The following is a 19,178-nucleotide window of genomic DNA, read 5'->3' on the forward strand; positions in this document are numbered from 1 at the left end:
TGTCCTCAGGACAGACAGACAGGTCTCTCTCTCCGATAGGACCTGTCTGTCTGTCCTCCAGGTAACAGGTTCTCTCTCTCCGTATAGGACCTGTTACCTGGAGGACAGACAGACAGGTCCTATACGGAGAGAGAGAACCTGTTACCTGGAGGACAGACAGACAGGTCCTATACGGAGAGAGAGAACCTGTTACCTGGAGGACAGACAGACAGGTCCTATACGGAGAGAGAGAACCTGTTACCTGGAGGACAGACAGACAGGTCCTATACGGAGAGAGAACCTGTTACCTGGAGGACAGACAGACAGGTCCTATACGGAGAGGGAACCTGTTACCTGGAGGACAGACAGACAGGTCCTATACGGAGAGAGAACCTGTTACCTGGAGGACAGACAGACAGGTCCTATACGGAGAGAGAGAACCTGTTATCTGGAGGACAGACAGGTCCTATACGGAGAGAGAACCTGTTACCTGGAGGACAGACAGGTCCTATACGGAGAGAGAACCTGTTACCTGGAGGACAGACAGACAGGTCCTATACGGAGAGAGAACCTGTTACCTGGAGGACAGACAGACAGGTCCTATACGGAGAGAGAGAACCTGTTATCTGGAGGACAGACAGACAGGTCCTATACGGGAGAGAGAACCTGTTATCTGGAGGACAGACAGACAGGTCCTATACGGAGAGAGAGAACCTGTTATCTGGAGGACAGACAGACAGGTCCTATACGGAGAGAGAACCTGTTACCTGGAGGACAGACAGACAGGTCCTATACGGAGAGAGAGAACCTGTTATCTGGAGGACAGACAGACAGGTCCTATACGGAGAGAGAGAACCTGTTACCTGGAGGACAGACAGGTCCTATACGGAGAGAGAACCTGTTACCTGGAGGACAGACAGACAGGTCCTATACGGAGAGAGAACCTGTTATCTGGAGGACAGACAGGTCCTATACGGAGAGAGAGAACCTGTTACCTGGAGGACAGACAGACAGGTCCTATACGGAGAGAGAACCTGTTATCTGGAGGACAGACAGGTCCTATACGGAGAGAGAGAGAACCTGTTACCTGGAGGACAGACAGACAGGTCCTATACGGAGAGAGAACCTGTTATCTGGAGGACAGACAGACAGGTCCTATACGGAGAGAGAACCTGTTATCTGGAGGACAGACAGGTCCTATACGGAGAGAGAGAACCTGTTACCTGGAGGACAGACAGACAGGTCCTATACGGAGAGAGAGAACCTGTTACCCGGAGGACAGACAGACAGACAGGTCCTATACTATGTCTGTCATACCTGGTTATGTTCTGGTTCCTATCATACCTGGTTATGTTCTGGTTCCTACCATACCTGGTTATGTTCTGTTCCTATCATACCTGGTTATGTTCTGGTTCCTACCATACCTGGTTATGTTCTGGTTCCTACCATACCTGGTTATGTTCTGGTTCCTACCATACCTGGTTATGTTCTGGTTCCTACCATACCTGGTTATGTTCTGGTTTCTCCACCATCTGAGTCTTGACGAAACACATGATGTCCTTATAGATCTCCCGGAGCTTGTCAAAGTCCCCACACTGAGGAGAGGCCAGGACAGGACTGGAGACAGAGAGAGACAAGTGGTTGGTAATGAGTCAACACCAGTCCATCAGAGGACAGAGGAGCAGACAGGACTGGAGACACACAGAGACAAGTGGTTAGTAATGAGTCAACACCAGTCCATCAGAGGACAGAGGAGCAGACAGGACTGGAGACACACAGAGACAAGTGGTTGGTAATGAGTCAACACCAGTCCATCAGAGGACAGAGGAGCAGACAGGACTGGAGACACACAGAGACAAGTGGTTAGTAATGAGTCAACACCAGTCCATCAGAGGACAGAGGAGCAGACAGAACTGGAGACACACAGAGAGAAGTGGTTGGTAATGAGTCAACACCAGTCCTACAGTCCATCAGAGGACAGAGGAGCAGACAGGACTGGAGACACACAGAGAGAAGTGGTTGGTAATGAGTCAACACCAGTCCATCAGAGGACAGAGGAGCAGACAGAACTGGAGACACACAGAGAGAAGTGGTTGGTAATGAGTCAACACCAGTCCATCAGAGGACAGAGGAGCAGACAGGACTGGAGACACACAGAGAGAAGTGGTTGGTAATGAGTCAACACCAGTCCTCCAGTCCATCAGAGGACAGAGGAGCAGACAGGACTGGAGACACACAGAGAGAAGTGGTTGGTAATGAGTCAACACCAGTCCATCAGAGGACAGAGGAGCAGGGAAAAGAGACTGAGTAGAGAAGGTAATTATTAAGAGAGAGAGCATTGGGACAATCTCAAAGAACATACTCCTTGAGTCCTTTCTCCTCGCCTTATTAAATCCCATTGGATGAGAAAGCCAGGAGGTCCCTCCCCTCTGACCTTCTCCTCCAATGGGAAGATGGAGGCAGAGGGACTTCGTGAACCACGTTCCCTGCCAGTACATCGGTTTCTGTGAACAGGGAGTGTGTGTGTAATCAGGGGGTGTGTATATCTGTGTGTGTTATCCAGGGCTCGTCAGGGCCCAGTCCTTTGTTGAGGGAGACCTAATTAAAAGTGAGAGCTGGTCCAAAGCCACCACCTTTATCATCTCTCTCTCCTCTACCCTGTCTCTCTCTCTCTCTCTCTCTCTCCTCTACCCTGTCTCTCTCTCTCTCTCTCTCTCCTCTACCCTGTCTCTCTCTCTCTCTCTCTCTCTCCTCTACCCGGTCTCTCTCTGTGTGTCTCTCTCTCTCTCTCTCCTCTACCCTGTCTCTTTCTTTCTTCCCCCTCTCTCCTCTACCCTGTCTCTCTCTCTCCTCCCTCTCTCCTCTACCCTGTCTCTCTCTCTCCTCCCTCTCTCCTCTACCCTGTCTCTCTCTCTCCTCTACCCTGTCTCTCTCTCTCTCTTCTCCCCCTCTCTCCTCTACCCTGTCTCTTCTCACTACTATCTCTTCTCTCTTTCCTCATCCCTCCCGCTCTCCTCTGCCTTACCACTAACATGTTCTGAGACCTGCTCTATTCTGAGACCTGCTCTTTTCTGAGACCTGGTCTGTTCCGTTCTGAGACCTGCCCTGTTCTGAGACCTGCTCTGTTCTGAGACCTTCCCTGTTCTGAGACCTGCTCTGTTCTGAGACCTGCCCTGTTCTGAGACCTGCCCTGTTCTGAGACCTGCTCTGTTCTGAGACCTGCTCTGTTCTGAGACCTGCTCTGTTCTGAGACCTGCTCTGTTCTGAGACCTGCTCTGTTCTGAGACCTGCCCTGTTCTGAGACCTGCCCTGTTCCGTTCTGAGACCTGCCCTGTTCCGTTCTGAGACCTGCCCTGTTCCGTTCTGAGACCTGCCCTGTTCCGAGACCTGCCCTGTTCTGAGACCTGCCCTGTTCTGGGACCTGCCCTGTTCTGGGACCTGCCCTGTTCTGAGATCTGCCCTGAGACCTGCTCTGTTCTGAGACCTGCTCTGTTCTGAGACCTGCCCTGTTCTGAGATCTGTTCTGAGACCTGCTCTGTTCAGCCACCTGAATATAGTAACTGTTAAAGCTGTGAAGCCATAAGAGGAGAACAGAGGTAGGACCCAATTAAATATAGACTGTCTAAGCTGGTCACCAGGGGAGGGGGAGAGAGGAGAGAGAGAGAGCTCATAGCTCTGTTGCATGCTGGTATGTACATAGTCAATGGTAGGCTTCGAGGAGACTCCTATGGTAGGTACACCTACAGCTCATCTCTTGGCAGTAGTACTGTAGAAGTGTACCTATGACTAAAATTACAGGCCTCTCTCATCTTTTTAAGTGGGAGAACTTGCACAATTGGTGGCTGACTAAATACTTTTTTGCCCCACTGTATGTAGAGAGAGATAGAGAAGAGAGATATGTAGAGAGAAGAGAGAGATATGTAGAGAAGAGAGATATGTAGAGAAGAGAGATATGTAGAGAAGAGAGATATGTAGAGAAGAGAGATATGTAGAGAGAAGAGAGAGAGAGATGACATATGTAGAGAGAAGACATATGTAGAGAGAAGACATATGTAGAGAGAAGACATATGTAGAGAGAAGACATATGTAGAGAGAAGAGATATGTAGAGAGAAGAGACATATGTAGAGAGAAGAGAGATATGTAGAGAGAAGAGAGATATGTAGAGAGAAGAGAGATAGAGAGGAGAGAGAAGAGAGAGATATGTAGAGAGAAGAGACATGTAGAGAGAAGAGAGAGATGAAGAGAGAAGAGAGATAGAGATGTAGAGGAGAGAGGTAGAGAGAGATATGTAGAGAAGAGAGATATGTAGAGAGAAGAGAGATAGAGATGTAGAGAGAAGAGAGATATGTAGAGAAGAGAGAGATATGTAGAGAGAAGAGAGAGATATGTAGAGAGAAGAGAGATATGTAGAGAGAAGAGAGATATGTAGAGAGAAGAGAGATATGTAGAGAGAAGAGAGATATGTAGAGAGAAGAGAGATATGTAGAGAGAAGAGAGAGATATGTAGAGAGAAGAGAGAGATATGTAGAGAGAAGAGAGAGATATGTAGAGAGAAGAGAGATAGAGATGTAGAGGAGAGAGGTAGAGAGAGAAGAGAGAGATATGTAGAGAAGAGAGATATGTAGAGAGAAGAGAGATATGTAGAGAGAAGAGAGATATGTAGAGAGAAGAGAGATATGTAGAGAGAAGAGAGATATGTAGAGAGAAGAGAGATATGTAGAGAAGAGAGATATGTAGAGAAGAGAGATATGTAGAGAGAAGAGAGAGATATGTAGAGAGAAGAGAGAGATAGAAGAGAGAAGAGAGAGATATGTAGAGAGAAGAGAGAGATATGTAGAGAGAAGAGAGATATAGAAGAGAGATATGTAGAGAGAAGAGAGAGATATGTAGAGAGAAGAGAGAGATAGAAGAGAGATATGTAGAGAGAAGAGAGAGATATGTAGAGAGAGATGGAGAAGAGAGAGCAGAGTGTATTTGTCAGGGTTAAACAGACAGTGTACAACCAAACAGATTGTTGACTTGGCAATAGCAAACGTAATTATGAAAAGAGCAGTGGTGGTCGTCTGGATAAATGGATAATGAATGTTCAGACTCCCAGTCCTACTGTTACTCAGCCCAGACTCCCAGTCCTACTGTTACTCAGCCCAGACTCCCAGTCCTACTGTTACTCAGCCCAGACTCCCAGTCCTACTGTTACTCAGCCCAGACTCCCAGTCCTACTGTTACTCAGCCCAGACTCCCAGTCCTACTGTTACTCAGCCCAGACTCCCAGTCCTACTGTTACTCAGCCCAGACTCCCAGTCCTACTGTTACTCAGCCCAGACTCCCAGTCCTACTGTTACTCAGCCCAGACTCCCAGTCCTACTGTTACTCAGCCCAGACTCCCAGTCCTACTGTTACTCAGCCCAGACTCCCAGTCCTACTGTTACTCTCAGCCCAGACTCCCAGTCCTACTGTTACTCAGCCCAGACTCCCAGTCCTACTGTTACTCAGCCCAGACTCCCAGTCCTACTGTTACTCAGCCCAGACTCCCAGTCCTACTGTTACTCAGCCCAGACTCCCAGTCCTACTGTTACTCAGCCCAGACTCCCAGTCCTACTGTTACTCAGCCCAGACTCCCAGTCCTACTGTTACTCAGCCCAGACTCCCAGTCCTACTGTTACTCAGCCCAGAGTCCTACCTCAGCCCAGACTCCCAGTCCTACTGTTACTCAGCCCAGACTCCCAGTCCTACTGTTACTCAGCCCAGACTCCCAGTCCTACTGTTACTCAGCCCAGACTCCCAGTCCTACTGTTACTCAGCCCAGACTCCCAGTCCTACTGTTACTCAGCCCAGACTCCCAGTCCTACTGTTACTCAGCCCAGACTCCCAGTCCTACTGTTACTCAGCTGTTACTCAGCCCAGACTCCCAGTCCTACTGTTACTCAGTTCCAGACTCCCAGTCCTACTCAGCCCAGTTACAGTTCAGCCCAGACTCCCAGTCCTACTGCTACTCAGCCCAGACTCCCAGTCCTACTGTTACTCAGTTACTCAGCCCAGACTCCCAGTCCTACTACTCAGCCCAGACTCCCAGTCCTACTGTTACTCAGCCCAGACTCCCAGTCCTACTGTTACTCAGCCCAGACTCCCAGTCCTACTGTTACTCAGCCCAGACTCCCAGTCCTACTGTTACTCAGCCCAGACTCCCAGTCCTACTGTTACTCAGCCCAGACTCCCAGTCCTACTGTTACTCAGCCCAGACTCCCAGTCCTACTGTTACTCAGCCCAGACTCCCAGTCCTACTGTTACTCAGCCCAGACTCCCAGTCCTACTGTTACTCAGCCCAGACTCCCAGTCCTACTGTTACTCAGCCCAGACTCCCAGTCCTACTGTTACTCAGCCCAGACTCCCAGTCCTACTGTTACTCAGCCCAGACTCCCAGTCCTACTGTTACTCAGCCCAGACTCCCAGTCCTACTGTTACTCAGCCCAGACTCCCAGTCCTACTGTTACTCAGCCCAGACTCCCAGTCCTACTGTTACTCAGCCCAGACTCCCAGTCCTACTGTTACTCAGCCCAGACTCCCAGTCCATCTGTTACTCAGCCCAGACTCCCAGTCCTCTGTTACTCAGCCCAGACTCCCAGTCCTACTGTTACTCAGCCCAGACTCCCAGTCCTACTGTTACTCAGCCCAGACTCCCAGTCCCAGTTACTCAGCCCAGACTCCCAGTCCTACTGTTACTCAGCCCAGACTCCCAGTCCTACTGTTACTCAGCCCAGACTCCCAGTCCTACTGTTACTCAGCCCAGACTCCCAGTCCTACTGTTACTCAGCCCAGACTCCCAGTCCTACTGTTACTCAGCCCAGACTCCCAGTCCTACTGTTACTCAGCCCAGACTCCCAGTCCTACTGTTACTCAGCCCAGACTCCCAGTCCTACTGTTACTCAGCCCAGACTCCCAGTCCTACTGTTACTCAGCCCAGACTCCCAGTCCTCAGCCCAGACTCCCAGTCCTACTGTTACTCAGCCCAGACTCCCAGTCCTACTGTTACTCAGCCCAGACTCCCAGTCCTACTGTTACTCAGCCCAGACTCCCAGTCCTACTGTTACTCAGCCCAGACTCCCAGTCCTACTGTTACTCAGCCCAGACTCCCAGTCCTACTGTTACTCAGCCCAGACTCCCAGTCCTACTGTTACTCAGCCCAGACTCCCAGTCCTACTGTTACTCAGCCCAGACTCCCAGTCCTACTGTTACTCAGCCCAGACTCCCAGTCCTACTGTTACTCAGCCCAGACTCCCAGTCCTACTGTTACTCAGCCCAGACTCCCAGTCCTACTGTTACTCAGCCCAGACTCCCAGTCCTACTGTTACTCAGCCCAGACTCCCAGTCCTACTGTTACTCAGCCCAGACTCCCAGTCCTACTGTTACTCAGCCCAGACTCCCAGTCCTACTGTTACTCAGCCCAGACTCCCAGTCCTACTGTTACTCAGCCCAGACTCCCAGTCCTACTGTTACTCAGCCCAGACTCCCAGTCCTACTGTTACTCAGCCCAGACTCCCAGTCCTACTGTTACTCAGCCCAGACTCCCAGTCCTACTGTTACTCAGCCCAGACTCCCAGTCCTACTGTTACTCAGCCCAGACTCCCAGTCCTACTGTTACTCAGCCCAGACTCCCAGTCCTACTGTTACTCAGCCCAGACTCCCAGTCCTACTGTTACTCAGCCCAGACTCCCAGTCCTACTGTTACTCAGCCCAGACTCCCAGTCCTACTGTTACTCAGCCCAGACTCCCAGTCCTACTGTTACTCAGCCCAGACTCCCAGTCCTACTGTTACTCAGCCCAAACTCCCAGTCCTACTGTTACTCAGCCCAAACTCCCAGTCCTACTGTTACTCAGCCCAGACTCTCAGTCCTACTGTTACTCAGCCCAGACTCCCAGTCCTACTGTTACTCAGCCCAGACTCCCAGTCCTACTGTTACTCAGCCCAGAATCCCAGTCCTACTGTTACTCAGCCCAGACTCCCAGTCCTACTGTTACTCAGCCCAGACTCCCAGTCCTACTGTTACTCAGCCCAGACTCCCAGTCCTACTGTTACTCAGCCCAAACTCCCAGTCCATCTGTTACTCAGCCCAGACTCCCAGTCCTACTGTTACTCAACCCAGACTCCCAGTCCTACTGTTACTCAGCCCAGACTCCCAGTCCTACTGTTACTCAGCCCAGACTCCCAGTCCTACTGTTACTCAGCCCAGACTCCCAGTCCTACTGTTACTCAGCCCAGACTCCCAGTCCATCTGTTACTCAGCCCAGACTCCCAGTCCATCTGTTACTCAGCCCAGACTCCCAGTCCTACTGTTACTCAGCCCAGACTCCCAGTCCTACTGTTACTCAGCCCAGACTCCCAGTCCTACTGTTACTCAGCCCAGACTCCCAGTCCTACTGTTACTCAGCCCAGACTCCCAGTCCTACTGTTACTCAGCCCAGACTCCCAGTCCATCTGTTACTCAGCCCAGACTCCCAGTCCATCTGTTACTCAGCCCAGACTCCCAGTCCATCTGTTACTCAGCCCAGACTCCCAGTCCTACTGTTACTCAGCCCAGACTCCCAGTCCTACTGTTACTCAGCCCAGACTCCCAGTCCTAATGTTACTCAGCCCAGACTCCCAGTCCTACTGTTACTCAGCCCAGACTCCCAGTCCTACTGTTACTCAGCCCAGACTCCCAGTCCTACTGTTACTCAGCCCAGACTCCCAGTCCTACTGTTACTCAGCCCAGACTCCCAGTCCATCTGTTACTCAGCCCAGACTCCCAGTCCTACTGTTACTCAGCCCAGACTCCCAGTCCTACTGTTACTCAGCCCAGACTCCCAGTCCTACTGTTACTCAGCCCAGACTCCCAGTCCTACTGTTACTCAGCCCAAACTCCCAGTCCTACTGTTACTCAGCCCAGACTCCCAGTCCTACTGTTACTCAGCCCAGACTCCCAGTCCTACTGTTACTCAGCCCAGACTCCCAGTCCTACTGTTACTCAGCCCAGACTCCCAGTCCTACTGTTACTCAGCCCAGACTCCCAGTCCTACTGTTATTCAGCCCAGACTCCCAGTCCTACTGTTACTCAGCCCAGACTCCCAGTCCTACTGTTACTCAGCCCAGACTCCCAGTCTCTCTCTCTCTCTCTCTCCTTCCTGGGCTGAGTAGCAGTATAGTGATGGTTGTCTCCCTCCCAGATTTTCACTCTGAATAAGGTCTCATTACAGTGACTCATCAGTTGTCACCGATGGCAGAATATTCTGTCTGTATGGGGGCCTGCTTTACTGAATGTTTGATACAGGCCAAATCATTTGGTGTTGTTGAATAAATGATAGACTGGTAACACCACTGTCATACTGTGATAGATAGCAGGACTGTCATACTGTGATAGATAGCAGGACTGGTAACACCACTGTCATACTGTGATAGATAGCAGGACTGGTAACACCACTGTCATACTGTGATAGATAGATGGACTGGTAACACCGCTGTCATACTGTGATAGATAGCAGGACTGGTAACACCACTGTCATACTGTGATAGATAGCAAGACTGGTAACACCACTGTCATACTGTGATAGATAGCAGGACTGGTAACACCACAGTCATACTGTGATAGACTGGAAACACCACGGTCATACTGTGATAGATAGCAGGACTGGTAACACCACTGTCATACTGTGATAGACTGGTAACACCACGGTCATACTGTGATAGATAGCAGGACTGGTAACACCACAGTCATACTGTGATAGATAGCAGGACTGGTAACACCACTGTCATACTGTGATAGATAGCAGGACTGGTAACACCACTGTCATACTGTGATAGACTGGTAACACCACGGTCATACTGTGATAGACTGGTAACACCACAGTCATACTGTGATAGACTGGTAACACCACTGTCATACTGTGATAGATAGAAGGACTGGTAACACCACTGTCATACTGTGATAGATAGCAGGACTGGTAACACCACTGTCATACTGTGATAGATAGCAGGACTGGTAACACCACTGTCATACTGTGATAGACTGGTAACACCACTGTCATACTGTGATAGATAGCAGGACTGGTAACACCACAGTCATACTGTGATAGATAGCAGGACTGGTAACACCACTGTCATACTGTGATAAATAGCAGGACTGGTAACACCACTGTCATACTGTGATAGATAGCAGGACTGGTAACACCACTGTCATACTGTGATAGATAGATGGACTGGTAACACCACTGTCATACTGTGATAGATAGCAGGACTGGTAACACCACTGTCATACTGTGATAGATAGCAGGACTGGTAACACCACTGTCATACTGTGATAGATAGCAGGACTGGTAACACCACTGTCATACTGTGATAGATAGCAGGACTGGTAACACCACTGTCATACTGTGATAGACTGGTAACACCACTGTCATACTGTGATAGATAGCAGGACTGGTAACACCACTGTCATACTGTGATAGATAGCAGGACTGGTAACACCACTGTCATACTGTGATAGATAGCAGGACTGGTAACACCACTGTCATACTGTGATAGACTGGTAACACCACAGTCATACTGTGATAGATAGCAGGACTGGTAACACCACTGTCATACTGTGATAGATAGCAGGACTGGTAAACCACTGTCATACTGTGATAGACTGGTAACACCACAGTCATACTGTGATAGATAGCAGGACTGGTAACACCGCTGTCATACTGTGATAGATAGCAGGACTGGTAACACCGCTGTCATACTGTGATAGATAGCAGGACTGGTAACACCACTGTCATACTGTGATAGACTGGTAACACCACTGTCATACTGTGATAGATCGCAGGACTGGTAACACCACTGTCATACTGTGATAGACTGGTAACACCACTGTCATACTGTGATAGATAGCAGGACTGGTAACACCACTGTCATACTGTGATAGATAGCAGGACTGGTAACACCACTGTCATACTGTGATAGACTGGTAACACCACTGTCATATTGTGATAGTAGGGCAGGACTGGTAACACCACAGTCATACTGTGATAGACTGGTAACACCACTGTCATACTGTGATAGTAGGGCAGGACTGGTAACACCACTGTCATACTGTGATAGATAGCAGGACTGGTAACACCACTGTCATACTGTGATAGATAGCAGGACTGGTAACACCACTGTCATACTGTGATAGACTGGTAACACCACGGTCATACTGTGATAGACTGGTAACACCGCTGTCATACTGTGATAGATAGCAGGACTGGTAACACCACGGTCATACTGTGATAGATCGCAGGACTGGTAACACCACTGTCATACTGTGATAGACTGGTAACACCACTGTCATACTGTGATAGTAGGGCAGGACTGGTAACACCACTGTCATACTGTGATAGATAGCAGGACTGGTAACACCACTGTCATACTGTGATAGTAGGGCAGGACTGGTAACACCACGGTCATACTGTGATAGATCGCAGGACTGGTAACACCACTGTCATACTGTGATAGACTGGTAACACCGCTGTCATACTGTGATAGATAGCAGGACTGGTAACACCACTGTCATACTGTGATAGATAGCAGGACTGGTAACACCACTGTCATACTGTGATAGATAGCAAGACTGGTAACACCACTGTCATACTGTGATAGATAGCAGGACTGGTAACACCACTGTCATACTGTGATAGATAGCAGGACTGGTAACACCACAGTCATACTGTGATAGACTGGTAACACCGCTGTCATACTGTGATAGATAGCAGGACTGGTAACACCACTGTCATACTGTGATAGACTGGTAACACCACTGTCATACTGTGATAAATAGCAGGACTGGTAACACCACTGTCATACTGTGATAGATAGCAGGACTGGTAACACCACTGTCATACTGTGATAGACTGGTAACACCACAGTCATACTGTGATAGATAGCAGGACTGGTAACACCACTGTCATACTGTGATAGATAGCAGGACTGGTAACACCACTGTCATACTGTGATAGATAGCAGGACTGGTAACACCGCTGTCATACTGTGATAGATAGCAGGACTGGTAACACCACTGTCATACTGTGATAGATAGCAGGACTGGTAACACCACTGTCATACTGTGATAGACTGGTAACACCACTGTCATACTGTGATAGATCGCAGGACTGGTAACACCACTGTCATACTGTGATAGACTGGTAACACCACTGTCATACTGTGATAGATAGCAGGACTGGTAACACCACTGTCATACTGTGATAGACTGGTAACACCACTGTCATATTGTGATAGTAGGGCAGGACTGGTAACACCACAGTCATACTGTGATAGACTGGTAACACCACTGTCATACTGTGATAGTAGGGCAGGACTGGTAACACCACTGTCATACTGTGATAGATAGCAGGACTGGTAACACCACTGTCATACTGTGATAGATAGCAGGACTGGTAACACCACTGTCATACTGTGATAGACTGGTAACACCACGGTCATACTGTGATAGACTGGTAACACCGCTGTCATACTGTGATAGATAGCAGGACTGGTAACACCACGGTCATACTGTGATAGATCGCAGGACTGGTAACACCACTGTCATACTGTGATAGACTGGTAACACCACTGTCATATTGTGATAGTAGGGCAGGACTGGTAACACCACAGTCATACTGTGATAGACTGGTAACACCACTGTCATACTGTGATAGTAGGGCAGGACTGGTAACACCACTGTCATACTGTGATAGATAGCAGGACTGGTAACACCACTGTCATACTGTGATAGATAGCAGGACTGGTAACACCACTGTCATACTGTGATAGACTGGTAACACCACTGTCATACTGTGATAGATAGCAGGACTGGTAACACCACTGTCATACTGTGATAGATAGCAGGACTGGTAACACCACTGTCATACTGTGATAGATCGCAGGACTGGTAACACCACTGTCATACTAGTGATAGACTGGTAACACCACTGTCATACTGTGATAGATAGGGCAGGACTGGTAACACCACGGTCATACTGTGATAGATAGCAGGACTGGTAACACCACTGTCATACTGTGATAGACTGGTAACACCACTGTCATACTGTGATAGTAGCAGGACTGGTAACACCACTGTCATACTGTGATAGATAGCAGGACTGGTAACACCACTGTCATACTGTGATAGATAGCAAGACTGGTAACACCACGGTCATACTGTGATAGATAGCAGGACTGGTAACACCACTGTCATACTGTGATAGATAGCAGGACTGGTAACACCACTGTCATACTGTGATAGATAGCAGGACTGGTAACACCACTGTCATACTGTGATAGACTGGTAACACCACGGTCATACTGTGATAGACTGGTAACACCGCTGTCATACTGTGATAGATAGCAGGACTGGTAACACCACGGTCATACTGTGATAGATCGCAGGACTGGTAACACCACTGTCATACTGTGATAGACTGGTAACACCACTGTCATACTGTGATAGTAGGGCAGGACTGGTAACACCACGGTCATACTGTGATAGATCGCAGGACTGGTAACACCACTGTCATACTGTGATAGACTGGTAACACCGCTGTCATACTGTGATAGTAGGGCAGGACTGGTAACACCACTGTCATACTGTGATAGATAGCAGGACTGGTAACACCACTGTCATACTGTGATAGATAGCAGGACTGGTAACACCACTGTCATACTGTGATAGATAGCAGGACTGGTAACACCACTGTCATACTGTGATAGACTGGTAACACCACTGTCATACTGTGATAGATAGCAGGACTGGTAACACCACTGTCATACTGTGATAGATAGCAGGACAGTGTCCATAAGGCTGGTTGGCAGGATTATGTGAATGTGACTTACCATATGATTCTACTAATGTATATATATGTGTTTTCTGGTGGAGGTCTGTCTCGAATCTCCTCTCAAAGCATTTAGAAAAGACTGTTGCGCATATCCGTGTGTGTGTGTGTGTGTGTGTGTGTTTACTGCCTTCCTGAAGACAAACAATGTATATACGAAATGCTTCAGTCTGGTTGTAGACCCCATCATAGCACTGAGACGGCACTTGTGAAGGTGGTAAATGACATTTTAATGGCATCGGTCCTCGTGCTCCTAGACCTTAGTGCTGCTTTTGATACCATCAATCACCACATTCTTTTGGAGAGATTGGAAACCCAAATAGGTCTACACGGACAAGTTCTGGCCTGGTTTAGATCTTATCTGTCGGAAAGATATCAGTTTGTGAATGGTTTGTCCTCTGACAAATCAACTGTAAATTTCGGTGAGCCTCAAGGTTCCGATTTAGGACCACTATTGTTTTCACTATATATTTTACCTCTTGGGGATGTCATTCGAAAACATAATGTTAACTTTCACTGCTATGCGGATGACACACAGCTGTACATTTCAATGAAACATGGTGAAGCCCCAAAATTGCCTTTGCTAAGAAGCCTGTGTTTCAGACATAAGGAAGTGGATGGCTGCAAACTTTCTACTTTTAAACTCGGACAAAACAGAGATGCTTGTTCGAGGTCCCAAGAAACAAAGAGATCTGTTGAATCTGGCAATTATTCTTGAAGGTTGTACAGTCGTCTCAAATAAAACTGTGAAGGACCTCGCCGTTACTCTGGACCCTAATCTCTCTTTTGACGAACATATCAAGACTGTTTCAAGGACAGCTTTTTTTCCATCCACATCTTGGCCATGTTCTGTTATAATCTCCACCCGGCACAGCCAGAAGAGGACTGGCCACCCCACATAGCCTGGTTCCTCTCTAGGTTTATAATCTCCACCCGGCACAGCAGAAGAGGACTGGCCACCCCTCATAGCCTGGTTCCTCTCTAGGTTCCTTCCTAGGTTTTGGCCTTTCTAGGGAGTTTTTCCTAGCCACCGTGCTTCTACACCTACATTGCTTGCTGTTTGGGGTTTTAGGCTGGGTTTCTGTACAGCACTTTGAGATATCAGCTGATGTAACAAGGGCTTTATAAATACATTTGATTGATTGATTGATATTGGATGACTCTGAAGGACACCATTCCAGGTGATTCCAGATGGCATCTTACTGCTTACTGTATTGACAGCTGTGTAATTAAATCAGCGTAATGTAATATGTGAATCTACCTGTGGTCTGAAGTGGAGTCCATCTCTTTCTTCACCACATCATAGGCATCCTGAAGCAGGTCCTGACAACAAACAAACAAACAAACAACATTCTGGAACGGTTGTAACAACATGGCTGAAACAAGAGGAAACAACAAGCTGTAGATCTGACTGTCTTCCATCACTATGGGGTCTCTGTCCCATTTCTCCAGGGGTATGACTGTCTTCCATCACTATGGGGTCTCTGTCCCATTTCTCCAGGGGTATGACTGTCTTCCATCACTATGGGGTCTCTGTCCCATTTCTCCAGGGGTATGACTGTCTTCCATCACTATGGGGTCTCTGTCCCATTTCTCCAGGGGTATGACTGTCTTCCATCACTATGGGGTCTCTGTCCCATTTCTCCAGGGGTATGACTGTCTTCCATCACTATGGGGTCTCTGTCCCATTTCTCCAGGGGTATGACTGTCTGTCTTCCATCACTATGGGGTCTCTGTCCCATTTCTCCAGGGGTATGACTGTCTTCCATCACTATGGGGTCTCTGTCCCATTTCTCCAGGGGTATGACTGTCTTCCATCACTATGGGGTCTCTGTCCCATTTCTCCAGGGGTATGACTGACTGTCTTCCATCACTATGGGGTCTCTGTCCCATTTCTCCAGGGGTATGACTGTCTTCCATCACTATGGGGTCTCTGTCCCATTTCTCCAGGGGTATGACTGTCTTCCATCACTATGGGGTCTCTGTCCCATTTCTCCAGGGGTATGACTGTCTTCCATCACTATGGGGTCTCTGTCCCATTTCTCCAGGGGTATGACTGACTGTCTTCCATCACTATGGGGTCTCTGTCCCATTTCTCCAGGGGTATGACTGTCTTCCATCACTATGGGGTCTCTGTCCCATTTCTCCAGGGGTATGACTGACTGTCTTCCATCACTATGGGGTCTCTGTCCCATTTCTCCAGGGGTATGACTGTCTTCCATCACTATGGGGTCTCTGTCCCATTTCTCCAGGGGTATGACTGTCTTCCATCACTATGGGGTCTCTGTCCCATTTCTCCAGGGGTATGACTGTCTGTCTTCCATTACTATGGGGTCTCTGTCCCATTTCTCCAGGGGTATGACTGACTGTCTGTCTTCCATCACTATGGGGTCTCTGTCCCATTTCTCCAGGGGTATGACTGTCTGTCTTCCATCACTATGGGGTCTCTGTCCCATTTCTCCAGGGGTATGACTGTCTGTCTTCCATCACTATGGGGTCTCTGTCCCATTTCTCCAGGGGTATGACTGACTGTCTGTCTTCCATCACTATGGGGTCTCTGTCCCATTTCTCCAGGGGTATGACTGTCTGTCTTCCATCACTATGGGGTCTCTGTCCCATTTCTCCAGGGGTATGACTGTCTGTCTTCCATCACTATGGGGTCTCTGTCCCATTTCTCCAGGGGTATGACTGACTGTCTGTCTTCCATCACTATGGGGTCTCTGTCCCATTTCTCCAGGGGTATGACTGTCTGTCTTCCATCACTATGGGGTCTCTGTCCCATTTCTCCAGGGGTATGACTGTCTGTCTTCCATCACTATGGGGTCTCTGTCCCATTTCTCCAGGGGTATGACTGACTGTCTGTCTTCCATCACTATGGGGTCTCTGTCCCATTTCTCCAGGGGTATGACTGTCTGTCTTCCATCACTATGGGGTCTCTGTCCCATTTCTCCAGGGGTATGACTGACTGTCTTCCATCACTATGGGGTCTCTGTCCCATTTCTCCAGGGGTAGATCCTTCAGTCCTTCTGGTTTTCCCAGAAGGACCGTTTCCCAGAAGGACCGTTTCCCAGAAGGACCGTTTCCCAGAAGGACCGTTTCCCAGAAGCATCCTGCTCTGAAAGACCTCCCTGGGTTTACCGTCACGCTGTGTTTGATCAGGACGTGTCGTTTTATTAATTCGTTGGTTTTCAGAGACTCATTACTCAGCACTTCCCCTTGTGGGCGCTCCCGTTTATTCCTCAACGTTTGTGTGAAACGAAGAGAGAGAAACTCATCACTGTATTTGCGTTTCATGACGATTGAGCTCAGTCAGAACTAGTAGCTACCATGAGTCCATTTGATGACAGCGGTGTGTGGATGGCTGGTGGGAACGACAAGTCAATGGCCGACAGAGCTGCAGCGGATGGGTCTCGGAGTGATCTTCAAGAAAACGGGCTGGGGATCAAACCAGGGTCTGTAGTGACGCCTCTAGCACGGAGATACAATGCCTTAGACCGCCGCGCCAATTGGCCAAATCAATTAAAATCCAGTAATCAATTAAATAATTCATTATAATTGATTAAATAATTGATTAATGAAAGCTGTACTCGCCTCTTCATAGCTAGAAGGAGAAGAGGCTCCCTGGCTGTTTGCCTGAGTGGAGGGCTGGAGCGTGAGGTGGAGGTGGGTGTCTGGAACAGGAGTAGGGGGTGTCTCTGGCGGCCCTTCCCAGCCCAGGGTGCTCTGCTGGGGGGGACAGGTCTGGTAGGCTGCCCGGCGCTCTGGAGAGAAGCTATCCCACAGGCCTGAGATAGCTTCAGATACTACAGCCAGACCAGTCTGTCCCGGGCTCAGCACACCGCTACAAACCAACTTCTCCAGTGTCTGTCTGTAGAACAACAAGTACCTGGGGAGAAATAGAGAGATGGGGGAGTGGGATGGGGGAGAGAGAGGGATGGGGGGAGAGAGGGATAGGGAAAGAGAGAGGTTGATTGGGGAGAGAGATAGATAGGATGGGAGAGAGAGAGGGATGGGGAGAGAGAGGGTGATTGGGGAGAGAGATCGGGATGGGGAGAGGGTGATTGGGGAGAGAGATAGATAGGGATGGGAGAGAGAGGGTGATGGGTTGAGAGAGAGGGATGGGGGGAGAGAGAGGGATGGGGGAGAGAGGGTGATTGGGAGAGAGAGGGATGGGGGAGAGAGAAGGTGATTGGGAGAGAGAGATAGGGAGAGAGATAGGGATGGGGAAAGAGAGGGATGGGAGAGAGAGAGAGGGATGGAGAGAGAGGGATGGGAGAGAGAGGGTGAAGGGGGAGAGATAGGGATGGGGGAGAGAGAGAGGGTGAAGGGGAGCGAGAGGATGATGGGGAGAGAGAGATATGGATGGGAGAGAGAGAGGGATGGGGAGAGAGAGGGTGATTGGGGAGAGAGATCGGGATGGGGAGAGAGAGAGGGTGAAGGGGGAGAGATAGGGATGGGGAGAGAGAGAGGGTGAAGGGGAGCGAGAGGATGATGGGGAGAGAGAGATATGGATGGGAGAGAGAGAGGGATGGGGAGAGAGAGGGTGATTGGGGAGAGAGATCGGGATGGGGAGAGGGTGATTGGGGAGAGAGATAGATAGGGATGGGAGAGAGAGGGTGATGGGTTGAGAGAGAGGGATGGGGAGAGAGAGGGATGGGGGGGAGAGAGGGTGATTGGGAGAGAGAGGGATGGGGGAGAGAGAAGGTGATTGGGAGAGAGAGATAGGGATGGGGAGAGAGATAGGGATGGGAGAGAGGGATGGGAGAGAGAGAGGGATGGGAGAGAGAGATGGAGAGAGAGGGATGGGAGAGAGAGGGTGAAGGGGGAGAGATAGGGATGGGGGAGAGAGAGGGTGAAGGGGAGCGAGAGGATGATGGGGAGAGAGAGATATGGATGGGAGAGAGAGAGAGAGAGAGAGAGAGAGAGAGAGAGAGAGAGAGAGAGAGATGATGGGAGAGAGGGATGGGAGAGAGAGGGTGAAGGGGGAGAGAGAGGGATGGGAGAGAGAGAGGGTGAAGGGGATGGGAGAGAGAGGGATGGGAGAGAGAGAGGGGATGGAGAGAGAGGGATGGGAGAGAGAGGGTGAAGGGGAGAGAGAGGGTGAAGGGGAGCGAGAGGATGATGGGGAGAGAGAGATATGGATGGGGAGAGAGAGAGAGAGAGAGAGAGAGAGATGGGAGAGAGAGAGAGAGGGATGGGAGAGAGAGGGTGAAGGGGGAGAGAGAGGGATGGGAGAGAGAGAGGGTGAAGGGGGTGAGAGAGAGGGTGAAGGGGAGCGAGAGGATGATGGGGAGAGAGAGATGGGGATGGGAGA

At 49.4% G+C, this 19,178-nt stretch overlaps 1 protein-coding gene across 2 annotated transcripts in view; it reads right to left on the bottom strand.

Moving 5' to 3' along the window:
• LOC121843662 (stimulated by retinoic acid gene 8 protein homolog) overlaps positions 1-19,178 on the bottom strand; it is a 36,065-nt gene that overhangs the window by 1,282 nt on the left and 15,605 nt on the right. For both annotated transcript variants that reach the window (XM_042313425.1, XM_042313424.1), the window contains exons 6-8: positions 17,456-17,750; positions 15,126-15,187; positions 1,485-1,596 (exon numbers count right to left, since the gene is read on the bottom strand). In XM_042313425.1, coding sequence (XP_042169359.1) covers positions 1,485-1,596; positions 15,126-15,187; positions 17,456-17,750 — 469 coding nt within the window. The remainder of the gene's footprint in view (positions 1-1,484; positions 1,597-15,125; positions 15,188-17,455; positions 17,751-19,178) is intronic.

This window comes from Oncorhynchus tshawytscha, unplaced genomic scaffold (genome assembly GCF_018296145.1).
Source record: "Oncorhynchus tshawytscha isolate Ot180627B unplaced genomic scaffold, Otsh_v2.0 Un_contig_3285_pilon_pilon, whole genome shotgun sequence".
NCBI classification, from domain to species: domain Eukaryota; kingdom Metazoa; phylum Chordata; class Actinopteri; order Salmoniformes; family Salmonidae; genus Oncorhynchus; species Oncorhynchus tshawytscha.